This window comes from Euprymna scolopes, chromosome 34 (genome assembly GCF_053919585.1).
Source record: "Euprymna scolopes isolate OS-2025 chromosome 34, ASM5391958v1, whole genome shotgun sequence".
Classification (NCBI taxonomy): domain Eukaryota; kingdom Metazoa; phylum Mollusca; class Cephalopoda; order Sepiida; family Sepiolidae; genus Euprymna; species Euprymna scolopes.
Window position 1 is genome coordinate 2,214,524 of NC_136515.1, and position 19,419 is coordinate 2,233,942.

At 35.4% G+C, this 19,419-nt stretch overlaps 1 protein-coding gene and 1 pseudogene across 1 annotated transcript in view; both read left to right on the forward strand.

Moving 5' to 3' along the window:
* LOC145259080 (molybdenum cofactor biosynthesis protein 1-like) overlaps positions 1–19,419 on the forward strand; it is a 71,085-nt gene that overhangs the window by 34,274 nt on the left and 17,392 nt on the right. The window contains exons 5-6 of the mRNA XM_080116714.1: positions 8,351–8,422; positions 13,427–13,579. Coding sequence (XP_079972840.1) covers positions 8,351–8,422; positions 13,427–13,579 — 225 coding nt within the window. The remainder of the gene's footprint in view (positions 1–8,350; positions 8,423–13,426; positions 13,580–19,419) is intronic.
* On the forward strand, positions 19,158–19,274 carry LOC145259411 (5S ribosomal RNA; annotated as a pseudogene).

Sequence of the window (19,419 nt, forward strand, 5' to 3'; positions counted from 1 at the left end):
CACAAATAGGCTTTGCAAATTTGAAGGTGATTGAGTGGCACTTGCCTCTCCTACTGCTTGATGCAAGTGATGGTCATTTTCTAGAAGGCCTCGAGCAAGGCACGCTGCTCTGTATGTTTCAAACACCTGACCATTGTATGCTCGCAAATTTTGAAATGAAGTTGGACCAGCAACCTCATTGAGCAACAGGCGTAAGAAATAACACTCCCCTGCTTTTGGACTAATCGTGTAGATTCTCCCAATGCATGGTGCCTTCTATACATCATCATTTTCAGTACCTTCAACTTGTACCCCACGCATTCTTCTCATCCATTTCTTTGTCGATTTGTTCCAAGTGTAAAACTCAGGGACTTCTACGTATTTGAGACCCCTTGCAAAGTCATCCTCATGGCAGAGTTGAAAAAATGCTGTCAAAGTTGTGGCAGGCGGTGGACCTTGGGCTCGTTCCAGAGCAGTATCAGCTGAGAACATGACACGCTGCCCATTTTCAAGATGAACAGAAAGTTGTACAATTGGGGGGAAATGTTCATGGATGGGATGTTCCAATATCCTCCAGGCTGCCTCTGAACTGCCGACATACCTTGCATTCTGGAACTGCTGGATATCATCCACAATGTGACTTTGTACTTGGCCTTGTTGGTTAGCTGCTCCATCAGTTCTTTGTAGTTCAAACACTGCTTGATCACATCCTTTATTCACGTATTTGAGGACATATTTGATGCTTTGGATCGAGCTGCAAATTTCTACGTTAATGTGAGCGTTGAACTGCTGAAGGAGGACCTTGTTGTACGGAACAATCCACTGGTTTGTTATTTCTTGATTAACATACCGACCATTTCTACGTTAATGTGAGCGTTGAACTGCTGAAGGAGGACCTTGTTGTACGGAACAATCCACTGGTTTGTTATTTCTTGATTAACATACCGACCATTTCTCTTCATCCTTATTGTACCAGTCTGGCCTCCATCTTCTGGTTTTCTTCGCCTGTACTTGGGGTAAGAGTCTTGGCCTTGCTCGGTACACTGAAGAAATTCTTTTGGGTATTTTTTGGAACATTTGTTGTCAATCATACATGGACAATTTGGATTAAATGGTCCACAAGGTCCATGCACTATATGTGCCATCACTTTAGCATGAAGATCAGATATGCAGAGATCCATTTTTTTCTGGTAGAAGTTTGTCCTCTGGGGCCTGCCAGGTGAGGATGTGTGCATGCGGCAGTCCTCTTTTTTGATATTCAATACTGTACAGGAAAGCCCTCAACCTGCCAAATCCTCCCTTTTTAATAAATTCAAGTAACTTTTTTAGCTTCTGCCTGAAAACCCTGGCAACAATATCTGGACGATCCTGAGGGTCTTGCCCTTGAAGACAATTTTCTGTAATTTCTGTCCACTTTGGATTTGTTGTGAACGTGATGAAGAGGTCGGCTCGGCCCATTCGCCGAACATATGCCATGGCATCACTTTGACGCTCAAACATGTATCGAGGGCCTCCTGTATAAGTTGCCGGAAGTACAACTCGTTGACCAAACTGTTCTGGATTCCCATCCTCCCTAAGAATTGAATCTCTCAAGTTGCTATAATTGTCAGCTCTCAGGGTCTGTTGCTCACGCCTCAGGAACTGTAAACGTTCTGTTTCAATCTTGCAGTACACATCCACCAGCCATTGTTGAAATAGCCTTCGGTACCAGAGAAAATAGTTTCCAGGCCGAGTCATTAAATGGTACGAATAAAATTGCTGTTGGGTAACTTTTTGCCCATTGGATGCCTTCATGTAGATGTTGTAAGATGGAGAACCATAGGGGTACATTAACGGGTACATTAAAGTATCGTAGAGGGGATGTAGTTCGGAGATCCATTTTAATGTATTATTTCTAAAACGCAAGACAATATCCCGGTTAGCTGTTGGTTCATTCCCCATTAATATTCCAATCTCATACGTTGTTGTTGGAGCATTGAATCGCCGTGGATGCTCTTCTTGCGGCCTTCGGTCTTCCCTTATGACAACTTTATGTTCTATCAAGTGTTCTTCTTCAATCCTCTCCTTTGTTGTTTTCAGCTGACAAATAAAGCTGTTGTTCTCATGTAAAAATTCAGTCAGACTTTGGAGAATGTCTCTATTGAGTCTACTGTCACGTCCCCGATTATGTAGTTCCTCTTCCAGACTATCCAAGAAGTAGACTTGAATAAACTTTGCTGTTTCATCTTCAGGTGGTAAAAGACTCCCAATCTGGTGGCAAACCTGGCCTCGAATTCTAAAAGAAGGATTCCACCCATGTACTGCTGTAATTTTGTGACCAAATGATGTCACTGCAAAACAATTGTTATAACTGCGTAGATTTTGCAGAAAATCTTTAGAGATGGGACCATTGCCGGAGAGCAAATCTTGAAGCAACTGAGGCAGTGGTAGAAAGCTATCAAGCACAACTTTGCCAGAAGAACAACAACAACCAGGGGTTTCTCCTTTAAATTTTACAGCTGAGCAATGTTGACATACTTTGTCCATTTTTCCTATATCAGCTGTAGTGAGAGAGTCATTTTTGTTGTAGAGCAATCCTTTTCTATTGCAGTGTTCTATTTCATGGTGTCTTAAAGCAGTCATTCGTTGTCTAGCTGCCTCGTTTTCTGTCAATTGCTGGGGCAAAGTCATACTCTCTCTCCATGCAGCCTCTCGTTGTTGCCCTTGGTATAGGCGAAAGCTTCGTTGGGTTTCCGATTCATTCTAATGTCGTTGAGCCACTCTCAACTGACCTTGTGTACGTCTACTTACCTCATATAATTCATTCGATCGTAATATTGCTTCTCTTTCCAGTGCATATCTTTGCCTTTCTTGAATTTCATCTTGTGATGAATTTAACCGCCTTACAGCATGTCTAGTTCTGTTAGCTTCACGTTGGGTTTCTCTTTCCAAATCTGACAGTCTTGCTCTCCTTTCTCTTTGACGTATCCTGTTAAGTTCTAGACGTCTTTCTCTATCTGAATTGTTTTCATTGGAGCGAATTGCAGCAACTCTTAGTCTATTAGCTTCCAATCTTTCCATTCTTTCTTCCTCACTTTCGTTTCTACTTCGTTTGGGTGGCATAATTTCGGTTTTAAACGGAATTGTTTAACGATATTAATGATTGTAAATTAATTAAGCGTAAAGGAAATGTATACTAACTGAAATGGACGAACTATAAATAATATTTCTGAATAGTACAATTATAAACAATTATATTGTACCTATTGAATTTAGGAAAACTCGTCCCGGGAAAACTCGTCTCGGGAAAACTCGTCTCCGGAAAACTCGTCTCGGGAAAACTCGTCCCCTTTCGCTAGGTAGGAAAACTGGTCCCTTATTGAATAAATATCGATTGAAAACACATTTTATGATCGTTCTTGAAGGAGATATTGTTTTTTAAAATAAACTATAGCCCCCCCATAATATTTTTTAAAAAATATTTTTACTTGTTTAATGTTTTTTTTTTTTTTTTTTTTTTTTTTTTTTTAAATAAAATCGATTTTCTAAGTGTCCGTTTTCTACCTAACTGGCTAAGTTCTTAGTGGTTTAACTTATTTTAAAGCGTTTATTATGTTCATACAAAGTTAATTACAAATTTTTTTTGTTCTTATTTTAACGATGTTTTTTGGAGTCATAAAAACAATAAAAAAAACAAAACCCAAAAATTAAAAAACAGGGAGCGATTCGTGATTCGATTCTTCGTTACGCTTTTGGTTTTGTTTTTTAATTATGATAGTTTTTTGTTGTTATGTTTTTGTTTTCTGTCATACCAAATGCACTCATGCGTTATTTAAAATTATGATTTTATCAATTATCAACATTTATTGTCGTCCTGTCAAATTTTGCAAAAATTAACTAATAAATTAAAAGCGAAATATTTTTTTGGCGCGAGATGCCATGTGTGCTAACAATCTCTCGTTAACTCATTTTTAATTTTTTAAATTTTTACTTCAAAATTCTAAAATCAATCATTAAGAGAGAAAGTAATCACTAAATAAATTTATTAATCAATTTTATTGAAAACTCCGCTATCGTTTATCAAGAATCTTTTTAATTTCATTTTTTATTGGTTGTTTTTCGAAGGGAGGTTTTATCCCCCCCCCTCTCTCTCTAAATTATATTTTAAAAAATATTAAAATTTATTATTTTCTTTTTAAAACCAAATCTCCCTCAGTAATTTCTTTAATTTTCTATTTTTTTTAGCGATTATCAAGACCCCCTCGTTCTCCCGTAACACTCGACCGACATGTTTTTTGTTTGTTTTCTGTTTTTTTTTTTTTCTTTACCAAATAAACGATTCAAAATAAATTAAATAAACAACATAGTCGGCGAGGTAGAAAAATCGATTTTACCCTTTTATAAGCAACAGTATATAAGTAAATTATTTTCATATTAATATAAAAAAAAATATGCGGTCTCGTTTATGAACATAATAAACGCTTTTATTAAAAACACAAAAAAACATTAAACAAGTAAAAATATTTTTTTTAAAATATTGGGGGGGGGGCTATAGTTTATTTTAAAAAACAATATCTCCTTCAAGAACGATCATAAAATGTGTTTTCAATCGATATTTATTCAATAAGGGACCAGTTTTCCTACCTAGCGAAAGGGGACGAGTTTTCCGGAGACGAGTTTTCCCGAGACGAGTTTTCCCGGGACGAGTTTTCCCGGCACCTACCTATTTACTATGCCTTCCCACGGGACAGAGTTAGACACCAGGGTCGTTTTTTAACGTGGAGAAAAGGTACAAAAATAAAAATTGTCTCAGTCGTGAAGGATTTCTCCTCCACCGAAAGAGAACAAGAAAATGAAGTGCAGCATCTGAGGAACAGATACTACACTTTGATCTTGACCAAAAGGAATGAATAAAAGCGACCTACGTGTGACTCATTACTTCCGGGTGTAAACGTCACAGTCTAAAAGTAATAATTAAAAAAAAAAAAGTAAATGTAAAATAAATGTGATACCAACTTAGGTTAACTAAGTAAACAGTACAATTAAAACAGTTCTATTAAAACAAATAATTACTAAGATCTAGGTAATTGTTAGTCTCATTGTTATGGTTTTAAAGAAAAAAATGTGTAAAAAAAGTTCTGCTTTTGTGAGTACGTGTATTTCTTTTAAATTACATAACCTTTTTATTTTATTATTTATATCTCTTTTAAATTTATATATTTTGTTAGTAAACTGGAAGAAATTTAGTTGAATAAAACCTTGTTCGTGTTCTTTACGTTAAACTCATATTTTTATAAAAGGTTCATCCGGTTTAAAGAAAGCACTACGTTTAAATAAGACTGGAAATAACTAATTCAATATATAAATAGAAAAATGAAATAAATATAAGCTTTAAGTCTTAAGATAGTAATAATCAAAATGTAATAAATTATTTGTAGTTCAAATCTATGATAAGACAGGCTTTCGAAATAGGCTCGACCAGAAAGATTAAATTGGAACGAAATTATAATCTCCGTGCCATTTTCAAAACAACCCCACAAAAGTAACGATATCCTGCAGTTGGTTAAATGACAATGATTGTAAGAAAAATGTAAAAGAAAATGCGCTTATCTGTTTATTTTGACCTGTTTTATTTAATTAAAAAAAAAATTGGCTATAACTGGAAGAGAGCGTTATGTTTTGGGGGTTGTTTAAAAAATAGAATGGAAATAAAGTTAGTTCCGTTTTAATTGTCTTTAATTGCGGCAAGAAGCGCTAACAAAATCGAAAAATCACTGTTTACATTCGAAATGTTAACTTTTATAGGTTTACAGGTTTGCTGACAAGGCTGGGGGTGTTTAATACAATTATTTTACTAAATTGATTTTTTTCATTTAAAAATAAAATTATTTCTTTTTTAAAATTACGATAGTTGAATTGTATTCTTTCAATTATATTGGCAAGTAAAATATAAACGATTAAAACGGAACGAAATTGAAATTTCCATTACATTTTCAATACAATCCCAAAACATAAAGCTTTGCTCGCCAATGAATTGTTTTGATAATATACGTAAAGTGAAATAAATCGAATATAAAATTAAATGAAAATATATTAAATAATTAAATGTTAAATAGATTTTGTAAATAGTACAGTTGAAATGATTAGAATATTTCCAATATGTAATAAGGTCGAGGTAATTAGTTAAAGAGATTTAATATAATGTGATATGCAAATGAGCATAAGTCATTCGATATGGGGGTGGTTTGTAGACTAGTATATAAAGAAATTAGGCAAAGTTTCTTATGTCTCCTATAACAGAAACATCCTAAAATGGGTTCTAATGTTTCTCTACCAGGAGAGATCTACCCTCTTACCTCCTTTATATTTCGTTGATGATGGAGAGCTGTACACACAGACAGAAACACACGAACCCTATTACTTTATAAAAATATAGATATATTTTTTTTTTTTTTTTATTCAATTTTCACCCCAAACAAGGCACAGTGCCACTTTGAAGCAGGGGGCTACTATTAGGGACTTAATTAGCGGGGTCATTATGAAGGGAGATGAGTAGAAAGATGTTTGTTAACATTACACTTGAACTTCTGCATATCATTGCAGTTGGGAAAGCAGAATCCCGGAAGGGAGTTCCAAAGACCCGCAGTTCTGGGGAAGAAACTATTGGAGTAAAAGGCTTTCTTGCACCTAGGGATCTCCACTGTAAAGGGATGAGACTTAGTAGCTTGTCGGGTTTGTCGGGGGTAGTTACGTCGGGGAGGTACAAGTGTTTGCAGTTCGTCAGAGCATTCACCATTAAAGTATTTGTAGAACAGGCAGAGGGATGCAACATCTCGTCGATGGGACAGAGGTTGAAGCCCAGATGACAGTTCAGGACCTATCAGGTTTGCGACTCTTTTTTGAACCCTGTCCAGGAGCGAGAGACAAGCAGCAGATGCACCAGCCCAGATGTGACAACAGTACTCCATACATGGGCGAATGGTTGCCTTGTAGAGGTATAGGATACTGGCAGGCGTAAGTAGTTTTCTAGCACGGTAGAGGGAGCCAACCTTCCTTGCAGCAGCCCTGGCAATGCTCTCAATGTATCTATTCCAGTTCATATTCCCTGTAAACGTTAGGCCGAGGAGTTTAAAAGAAGTACTTTCAGGCAATGTGTTCTTGGCCATTGCTATTGGTGGTAGAGAAGGTTTCTTGTAGTTATTGAAGGAAACAAGCTTAGTCTTAGCAGCATTGAATGAGACCAACCATTTTTGTCCCCATTCCACTACGGATTGGAGGTCATCCTCTAGTGTTTCTGCCATTTTCTTGGATATGTGTTCATTTGTTTTCCCCTCATATCTGTTATAGAGAGTGGTGTCATCGGCAAATATACCCATCTCCGAAACAATATTATCAGGGAGGTCGTTTATGAATATCAGGAACAATAGAGGTCCAAGGATAGACCCCTGAGGCACTCCCGCATTTATGTCATATTGTTTGGATGTACGTCCGTCGAGGACAACTTTGATTTTTCTATTACTTAAGAAGGATTTAATTACGTTATGAATTCTTCCAGTGATTCCATATGATCTAATTTTCCTTAGAAGACCATCGTGCCATACCCTGTCAAAAGCCTTAGATATATCAAGGGCCACCGCTCTACCCTCCCCTGTTTTATCCAATGAACGGTATATACGTTCAGAAACTACAGTTAAGATATCTGCTGTTGAACGGGCTTGCCTGAATCCATATTGTTTGTCAGTCAAGAGTTTAGCAGCTGTTAGGTGCTGGACTAGGGCTTTATTAACTAAATATATATATATATATATATATATTACCCCACTCCACCTCTTTTATTATTTTACATTTCACTTTCACGCTAGTATGATCCTTTTCATACTTAGTTTCTTTAAATACTTTACAGGCAAAATTTCTTTATTCATTTTGCTAACTCCTCCCCTCTTACGGATCAAGAACTTTCACCTTTACTCGTGTTTCCTTTCCGAAAAATAAATGTGTTGAACTCTTGCTAAAGTGTTTCTCAACATTATTAAACCTATGTACTTATGTATATAATTATATATATATATATATATTCTGCAGAATATTTTACTGCATACATTATCTTAATGGCTGTCATTTGCCATTTGCATGCTGTAAGATTATTAGAAGCAGATTTAAAAAAACATCTGATGAAAGGATTTTTCCTGAAATATCATATATGTACTTCCCCATCTGATGATGGTGATGATAAAATATATTTCACTTTTTCCTTCATCTGTTTTCAGTGTCACGTCTATTTGGTACATCCCCGCAAATTTATTATTTGTCTATATCTATATATATTAAACGAAATGCTTAAAGCAAACTACATCAACTTCTTTTTCACACACATATATATTTTTTTTTCCAGATCAATTGTGTTATGATGAAAAATATTAACGATGATGAAATATGTGATTTTGTCAACCTCACAAAAGATATGGTATGTTTTATTTTGTGCTTTTTAATTTTATAAGAACAATTAATGGTTTGAAAAAAAGTTTTTTAATTAATTTATAATTTCATTAATGGTTTGAAAAAATGTAATTAATTTATAATTTCATTAATGGTTTGAAAAATATAATTAATTTATAATTTCATTAATGGTTTGAAAAAATGTAATTAATTTATAATTTCATTAATGGTTTGAAAAAAAGTTTTTTACTTAATTTATAATTTCATTAATGATTTGAAAAAATGTAATTAATTTATAATTTCATTAATGGTTTGAAAAAATGTAATTTATAATTTCATTAATGGTTTGCAAAATATCATTAATTTATAATTTCATTAATGGTTTGAAAAAATGTAATTAATTTATAATTTCATTAATGGTTTGAAAAAAAATGTAATTAATTTGTTTTTAATTTAATTAATGATTTGAAAAAATGTAATTAATTTTAAATTTAATTAATTTAACTGTCAACTTACTTTTGTTTTATTGTGTTCTCTTCTACAATGCTGGCAGGGATACACAGTATTGGATTATGGATAACAAAATAGAGGAGTTGAAAAAATAAATTAACATCTTTCTTTTAAAACTCCTCTCTCTCTCTCTCCCTCTCTCTCTCTCTCTCTCTCTCTCTCTCTCTCTTGTTCAGCATAATGGAAAGAAATAAACCCCTCTCTCTGTCTACCTCTTTTTGCCTTTCTCTCTATTCTTTTCTCTTTCTCCCCTATCCTTCTCTCTTCCTCTCTCTTCTTTTTCCTCTCTTTCTACGATGCACTTGTTTTGACTAACCTCACTGATCAACGGTAACATGACAACACAGCTGTCTGTGGATGACAATATTATATTAAATGCTGCTTTTTACATACTTTCCTGATCGACTGGAAAATGTAAGTGAAACTCCTGGAATATACTTTATCTTCGTCAATGTGCAAGTAATTCCGCTGCACTTCTTGTGCTTCCAAGATTTGCAAGTATCGCAAACAATTGCACCCGATTCCCGTTTTCTGCAAAATTGCCGGCAAAATTCACACGCTCAAACATGGCACTGAAGACGGCCACTAGTATACATACATATATATACATGCATGCATACATACATACATACATACATACATACATACACATACACACATACATATAACACACATATTTTTTTTTTTTTTTTTTTTACATAGGCATCACCACATTATCAAGGCCAAGAGGCCACTCAAGGATAAGGGTTAAAGCGTGTACAGTAGAAATTGGACAATATAGTAATCATTAGTAATGAAAATTTGGTAAATTTGATAACTTATATGGAACGGCTCATCAAGAACTCATTTACTTTAGACTTGAACACAACCATATTGTAGTCAGCCGGAAAGCAGGAAAACGGAAGACAATTCCACAGGCGTGCAGTTCTAAGAAAGAAGCTTTGTTCATGGAATCTACGTTTAGGTTTAGGCACAGATAAAGAGTGGGGGGAATTATTGATAGTGTTTACAGCTAGACGAGTGTTTCTTGTGAAAGTTTGGCGAGGGGGGACCATAGATTGAAGCTCAGTCGAACACTTTCCATGAAAATAACGATACATCAGAGACAAACTCGCAACATCTCTTCTGTGAGATAGAGGTTGCAGCAAAGAGAAAAGGACATCTCCTACGAGGCTACGAAGTCTATTTTGAACTCTATCAAGGCAGGACAAGTCCTTTCTAGCAGCTCCTGCCCAGATGTGGCAACAGTATTCCATCTTTGGACGTACCTGGCTCTTATATAGATAGAGAATAGCATCAGCAGTGAGATATTTACCGGATCGATAGAAAGATCCCACCATTTTTCCAGCGGCCTTGGCAACAGATTTGATGTACGTGTTCCATTTAAGATCAGGAGTAATGGTCAAGCCCTGAAGCTTGTCAAAACTTGAGACCTCCTGAAGACGAGAGCCATTCATTTCAATTGATGCCAAATGTGGATTAGAATGTTGATGATGTAAAGAGAGAAGCTTGGTTTTAGATGCATTAAAAGTAACCAGCCACTCTTTTCCCCATTGTACTACGTGCTCAAGATCAGAGGAGAGAGAATTGGAGAGAACTTGGTCGTTTACTGTCTTAGATGTGCAACCATAAATGGTAGCGTCGTCAGCATAAATGTCTACAAATGATGTAAGGATGTGATTTATGCATACATACATACACAATACATAATACACATACATATACATACATAAACATACACAAGACGGTTAATGGCATACATACATACATATATACATATAAATGCAAATATACAAATACACACATACACACATACATATCTGTAAACATACACACATATATACATATATACATACACAATGCATAATACACATACATACATATACATACACACACGTATATACAAATACGTACACACATATGTACACATATGCACATTACATAGTGACCATACTCATTCACCTGTGTAGTAGCAATTTTACCATCCATAATCTAAAACTAACAAAAAAGGAACCTAATGCAGTAGAACACATAAAAGAGGTGTGCATTATAAACAGAATTCCTACACACAAATATATGTATTGCACGGGTAAACACAGTGAATATCTTCAAATATTAATTGATTACTTTCTTTTATATTTCTTCTGTGATAAATAGTCCATAAAAGATATATTATATGGAAGGCATTGACATAATACTCACAGGTACTACTAAGACAGTATATGAGTTTAAAGAAAAGTAACTTGTGGATGTTGCTAACTTTCTGGTCGTAGCATTCCTCAAACAAAAATGATTATCTAATTTATAAAACTCATTATGTCTGTCTTTTTGTCTCTCTGTCTGACTGACTCCATTTTTTTCAGAGTGTATCTCTTCCATAACGCAAGGTCATAGAGTAGCGCGAGGCGGATCAAATGATTGCATTTTTTTGTGGACTGCTATTTTATACGTTTATAGCTGATAAAAATAGCTGTTAAGGTGTCAAAATTTAAAAAAATTTGAATTTGGCAGGCATAAGTTGATTTCTGATGACAAATCAAACAGTAACAACAAAGGTTGGGCCCTGTCGGTAGGGCATTAGAATACGCCGACTGCCCCCCCCCCTCTGCAGAGGGTAAAAGTCCCTCAATGGGGGTCCTGGATATGACCTTAAACTATATCCGATGGTGAGGCCCCAGCTTGCGGGCTTTGGGGAGTGTGGAGCCACCTTTTAATTGCCATTGCTCCGAGGTCTACTCTGACCCAGAGTGGTAGTACCTATTAGGGTTCCAACTATGGGTTAAATAGAAACTGACTTGCAAAAAACAAATATATTCTATTAAAAAAATTTTCTTCAAAATCACCGGATTCGGCATTAAATAACCTGAAAAGGGTTGATATGCCGTAAAACAAAAACAACCAACCAACAACAAAGGTTGGACTGCTAAATGTTTTGGTTTCGATTCTAGCTGATGGCACCAAGTCATATTTATTTTTTTTTACTTTTGAAATCAATACTATATATTAGGTACAATATAATAATCAATAGGGAATTGGAAACCTGCATGAATTAAAATATGATATTTAAGCATGTTTTGTGAGCAGGCAATGCTGGGTGCCTTGCTAGTTTCACATGATTAAAAAATTTTAATGCCTTTTTTTTTTTTGTTGTTGGATTATTTGGACTGCTGTTCTCATAAAACTTCCGATCTTCTTCAGGTGTATCCTGTTCATCTTGTCTAACAGATACCATCTATAAATATAAAAGCGAAAATGTATGTAGTGGGGTAAACAAATATGGACCCAGTAAATGTAAATCACTTCATCAAAAAAAAATAAGATTCTACTTTTTAGTCGATTACATGTGACTAAGCTAAAAAAAAATTTGGAAGAAAGAATTAAAATAAAATGACAAAACAAAAATTATTTAAAAACTAGCTGAACCTGTGGAAATTCAATAGGGGACTCATTCATATGTTATATATTGATGTTGGCATTCTGTAGATGTTCAGTGTAAATGGAGAAGTTCTGATATTATTGTAGCTCTTTTGTTAAAACTGCAAAAGTATTTATCTAAGCTAGCACGAACGCTCAGCAAAGCCCGGTCTTAAAGTACGCTTAAATATGATATTTTAATTTGTGCAGATTTCGTATATATTATTATAGAGTTAATGTTCTATCTATTTTATCTATAAATATAAAACTAAAAATGTATGTATGTATGTGTGTTCGCTTTTTCTGTGTGTCTACAAAAGGCTTCTTTCAGAGAAGCGGTCGGTCGGTTCACAACTTTTTAAAACTTTTTATATCACATACAAATCGTAATATCTCACAGTTAACAACGAAGCTCGCCTGTCTATTTAATTTGCTCGATTTCGGGAAGATAAATATTCAACATTTGTCGCTCGCCGCATGTGGGTTAGTCTTTTTCCTATAACATCTTCGGGGGGAAAAAAAGAAGCGTTCAGCAGTAAATGAATACTATCCCACAGTCAAAACTTGACCTCATTTAAAACGGGCACCTGCTAAATCCAAGTAATTAAATAAATTCAAACGTGTTTCCGTTAGCATCACGCGGTGGGGCAATGGTTAACATTGCATGTTTTTTTTTTTCACACTTTAATTTACAACTTTGCCTCAAGGGTTCGGGTTCGATCCTCATACTTACTTTTTTTTTTTTACCCCCCCCCAAACACCCGTGAATTTCAAAGTCTAGCAGTTCTGGGGAAGAAACCACTAGAGCAGGCACCCTTCTGGCATCTGGGGATCTCTGCTGTGTAGGGGTGGGTTCTGCTGCCTGTCGGGTTTGTCGGGGGTATTTATGTCAAGGGGGAAAATGTTATGGAAGATTATTTAGAACTGTTGGAAAGGCTGTACTATGTTCCAGATCTTCAGTGTAAGGGTCCATGGCATAATGGATAAAGTACTTTGTAAGATTCAGTTGTGAGTCTTCTGGAGGTTGAAGGTTCGATCCTCAGTGCAGGGAATACAAAAAAAAAAAATACAATTCCTTAAAATTTCTACCTTTTCTTTTCTTTTTAAGGATTTGGATGTTCGGTTTATTGAGTTCATGCCTTTTGATGAGAACCGATGGAATTATGACAAGATGGTGCCTTATAAAGAAATGCTCAAAGTTATCACAGCAAAATGGCCAGATATTCAGAAATTGGAAGATAGCCGAAACGATACGTCAAAGGTTAGTGGGTTTTTTTTTATTATAAAGCTGTAACATTTTGATAATAGGCTTATTAATAATTGAATTATATTATGGTCAGGCAACGTTGGGTGTCCTTGATACTGGTGACAATGTTATGGAAATAATAAAGTGTTTTGATAACGGAAGAATTTTTTTTTTTTTTTTTTTTTTTTTTTTTTCAATTTTCACCCCAAACAAGGCACAGTGCCACTTTGAAGCAGGGGGCTACTATCAGCGACTTAATTAGCGGGGTCATTATAAAGGGAGATGAGTAGAAAGATGTTTGTTAACATTACACTTGAACTTCTGCATATCAGTGCAGTTGGGAAAGCAGAATCCCGGAAGGGAGTTCCAAAGACCCGCAGTTCTGGGGAAGAAACTATTGGAGTAAAAGGCTTTCTAGCACCTAGGGATCTCTACTGTAAAGGGATGAGACTTAGTAGCTTGTCGGGTTTGTCGGGGGTAGTTACATCAGGGAGGTACAAGTGTTTGCAGTTCGTCAGAGCATTCACCATTGAAGTATTTGTAGAACAGGCAGAGGGATGCAGCATCTCGTCGATGGGACAGAGGCTGAAGCCTAGATGACAGTTCAGGACCTATCAGGTTGGCGACTCTCTTTTGAACCCTGTCCAGGAGCGAGAGACAAGAAGCAGATGCACCAGCCCAGATGTGACAACAGTACTCCATACATGGGCGAATGGTTGCCTTATAGAGGTATAGGATACTTTCAGGCGTAAGTAGTTTTCTAGCACGGTAGAGGGAGCCAACCTTCCTTGCAGCAGCCTTGGCAATGCTCTCAATGTATCTATTCCAGTTCATATTCCCTGTAAACGTTAGGCCGAGGAGTTTAAAAGAAGTACTTTCAGGCAATGTGTTCTTGGCCATTGCTATTGGTGGTAGAGAAGGTTTCTTGTAGTTATTGAAGGAAACAAGCTTAGTCTTAGCAGCATTGAATGTGACCAACCATTTTTGTCCCCATTCCACTACAGATTGGAGGTCATCCTCTAATGTTTCTGCCATTTCCTTGGATATGTGTTCATTTGTTTTCCCCTCATATCTGTTGAATAAATATACGTGCACATAGGCATATATGTATATACTTATTGATTTGTAAATTGTCACTTGTTTTCATCTTTCCTCATCAACATTGTGATAGCCTACATACTTATCCCATACAATGCTTCAAGCAAAACTACATATCATTTTTAGACATATACATACATACATGATGATGATTGCAACGTCTTGTCATACGAGTGCCACTCCCTCAGGCACTGAAAATCCATGAGCCGAAAATGACTTTAGTCCTGCCGGCAAAATTCACACGCTCAAACAGACATGACACTGAAGACGGTCACTAGTATACATACATATATATATATATATACATGCACGCATACATACATACATACATACATACATACATATATACACATACATACACACATACATATAACACACATATATGCATACATGCATACACAATACATAATACACATACATATACATACATTAACATGCACAAGACGGTCAATGGCATACATGCATACATATATATATATATATATATATATATATATAAATGCAAATATACATATATACACATACACACATACATATCTGTAAACATACACACATATATACATATATACATACACAATACATAATACACATACATACATATACACACGCATATACAAATACATACACACATATGTACACATATATATATATATATATACACTTACCTACATATACATACATGAATATGCACTCATACACAAACATGCACATATACATGCATACATATACATACATACACACATGCATGTATACACATACACATACATGCATATATGCACATACACACACACACATGCATGTATACACATACACATACATGCATATATGCACATACACACACACACATGCATATATGCACATACACACACATGCATATATACACATACATACAAACAATATATATACATACACATACATATATACATACATATACACATATACATAGATATACACATAGATATACACACATATACATACACCTGTACATGAACATACATATACACCTATACATACATATATACATATAATGATGGCTGATCAATTATTACATGTTTCCAGCATTTCAGGCCTACACGCGTCACAACTTTTCCATGGCTGAGGGAGTATCTATACAAAGATGCTGTTACAGAGTTTTAGCTTTGTATGACAGCTAAATCTCTCTCTCTCAGTTCAAAATGTTGACATCCAGCAACGAGCAAGAGCAAGATAGCCAGCAACAAGTCAAACTGCAGACCAGCTTAATGCGGGTACTGGTCTCCCGCTTTATACATATATATATAGTTTTTTTAAATCTAAGATTTGCTTCTCCTAGAGGGGTTGCCTTCACCATGGCTTACGGAAACCCTCTCCACCTCACATACACATGACAATAAACACATGCGTACAAAAGTCATACATAGTAAGTGATCAGCGGCTGGACCGTTTTTGTTCCTTTTCCTTCCTGATCTTTTTCCTCCTTTTTTTTTTTTTGCATTTTTTTTTTAATAAAAAATGAACACATATGCAGTACATGATGATGATGATCATCATGTTGACAAATTCACACATAATTTTCCAAATAACTCAGCGTACGAATCGATGAAAAACAACAGTCCAATTGATATGATTTACAGACGCTTGGATTTTTTTTTTTTTTAAATAAAAAGTTTGTTTTAGACTCACACATATGCAGTACATGATGATGATCATGTTTACAAATTAACACATAATTTTCCAAACAAACATACATACATACATACATACATACATACATACATCAATCAGCTACATAACACTAGACAATACATGAATACAGACATATATATATATATATATATATATATATATATTGGGGGATGCCCTTTTCTGGGGGATGCCCTTTTCTCTACCCTGCAACCCCTCTCCCACAGAAGAGACGTTGCGAGCCTATCCTTGTTTTATCGTTATTTTCATGGCAGGTGCTCGTCTGAACTCCAATCCCTGGTCCCCCCTCGCCAATCTTTCACGAAAAACACCCGTCTAGCTGAATCCACTGTGAAAAATTTCCCCCACTCTATATCTGTGCCTAAATCAAAACGCGGATTTCATGAACAAAGCTTCTTTCTTAGAACTGCACGCCTGTGGAACTCTGTTCCGTCTGCCTGCTTCCCTCCGGACTACAACTTGGATGTCTTCAAGTCTAATGTTAACAAATTCCTAATGAACCGCCCCCTTAAGTAAACACTTCATCAAATCTCCTCACTAACGTAATGTACTTGCAATAACCCTTATCCCTGAGTGGCTTCCGGGCCTTGATAAGTGGTGATCACTGTGTAAAAAAAAAATTTAAAAAAATTAAAAAAATATATATATATATATATATATATATATATGATGGCAGCAACTCGTTCTTGAGTATTGCCATTACTTAATATATATCTAGAACAAATGACGTAAACATGAGTGCCACTTTAATGGTAAGCCACTTCTTTCTCCATAGAAAGAAAAAGAAACGAGCATAAAGATAGAAGAGAAAAAGAGAGAAAAGAGAGGGGAGAAGGGAGAGAGACAAGAAGCGAGAGAAGATAAGAGCAAAGAGAGAGAAAGAAGAAGAAAAAGAGAAATTATATATATATACATATATATATATATACATATATATATATATATATATATATATATATACATATATATATATATATATATATATATATATATATATATACATATACATATATATATATACATATACATATATATATATATATATATATATATATATATATATATATATATATGTATATATATATGTATATGTATATATATATATGTATATGTATATATATATATATATATATATATATATATATATATATACATATATATATATATATATACATATATATATATATATATATATATATATATACATATATATATATATATATATATATATATGTATATATATATATATATATATATGATGGCAGCAACTCGTTGCCATATATATATATATACATATATATATATATATATATATATATACATATACATATATATATATATATATATATATATATATATATATATATATATGGCAGCAACTCGTTGTCGAGTATTTCCATTACTTAATATATCTCTGCCTCAAATGACGCAAATATGAGTGCAACTAGCAGCACATGCCAGACGGTCACCTCTATGAACCTTCTATAGCTCAGCACATCCACTGATGACCGGGTCCAAGCTGTGGTGTCCCGAACACCTACCAGGCCAGACCCTGGAAATTCCAAAGCCTTTAGTGCCATTCACACCCATATCTGCATCAGTCCTCATTGAATGTCCGTTTTCCGTTTCAGGCTACAGCCAGCCTTTTTGTTATCGAGAATACACACTGATGGCAAAATGTGTATTCCATTACATATCAAGTAATTCCTGTGCTTGAAGCTTTTTATAGTGAGAAAAGACTTTGCACCGAGACAATTCCACTCTCTAAACAACTGCCACATTGAACCAAAATAAAAGCAAGGCAAGATCATTGGAAGCAGCAGTCGCCGCAGGTTTTATATCAGGGTTTTCCTTCTCCTAGAGAGGTTGCCTTCACCATGGCTTACGGGAGCTATCTCCACCCACCATGCCATTTGATCCATGACTGAGACTTAGGTTGCTGGACACCAGAGCATACTCCACACACCGGTGGGTCATGTATGCCGTAGCTGACAGGGCCTAAGCTCCTCTGGAGGTTTCTGTCAAGGTTACCTCACCCTTAGCCTTTGGTTAAAAGAACCTTGGCCCACAAGGAAGTGGAGGTCCAGTTATATGGCGCAGGACACTCGCCGTTCATCAGAGCCCCATCTGTGTGGCATATACATACAAACAACAATCAGCTACATAATACTAGACAATACACGAATACAGACATATATATATATATATATATATATAATCATGACACCCTGCACTGAAGATTCCCGAAAGGATGAAACACTAGTGTCTGTAGGTATTTAATTATTATAGAAAAAAATAATTATGACAGCCCCTTTAAGGAATTCGTTTCTTATTGTTGAGCACTTTCAGTTGAATTAAAAGTCGGTCAATTTAGCTCTTATGCGTAGATCATCGTATAACGATTAGATCACTGTCTGTCTGGCGTAAATGAACACTTAAAATTAAGATGTTTAAAATTCAACGTTATTTCAAGCGGTTAATGGTAGCCGAATGGATTAGGTCTCCGCTAATCGAGCCAGAGATGTCTCGTGATATGGGGTTCGAATCGTTCGACTGGTAGTAATCGTGACACCCTGCACTGAAGATTCCCGAAAGGATGAAACACTAGTGTCTGTAGGTATTTAATTATTATAGAAAAAAATAATTATATATATATATATATATATATATATATATATACAAGCATAATATATACGGCATAATCTATATATATCAATATATATACGGCATAATCACGTTGACACACCGGTTCTCAATATATATACGGCATAATCACGTTGACACACCGGCATAATCTATATATAATCAATATATATACGGCATAATCACGTTGACACACCGGTTCTCGTCAGATCACCGAAGTTAAGCAACGTTGAGCCTGGCTAATACCAGATGGGTGACCATTTGGGAATTCTAGGCGCTGTATGTGCTCTCCGCTTATCTCGGCATTGTTTCCAGTCGTCTTGTACCTCAACTTGCCACTGGTATGCAACAATGTTGACTCAGGAGAGGCGTGGTTAGAGGTTGCGCAAGTCTTGCCACACAAATTTCACGCGCAGGCACCCTTACAGTGG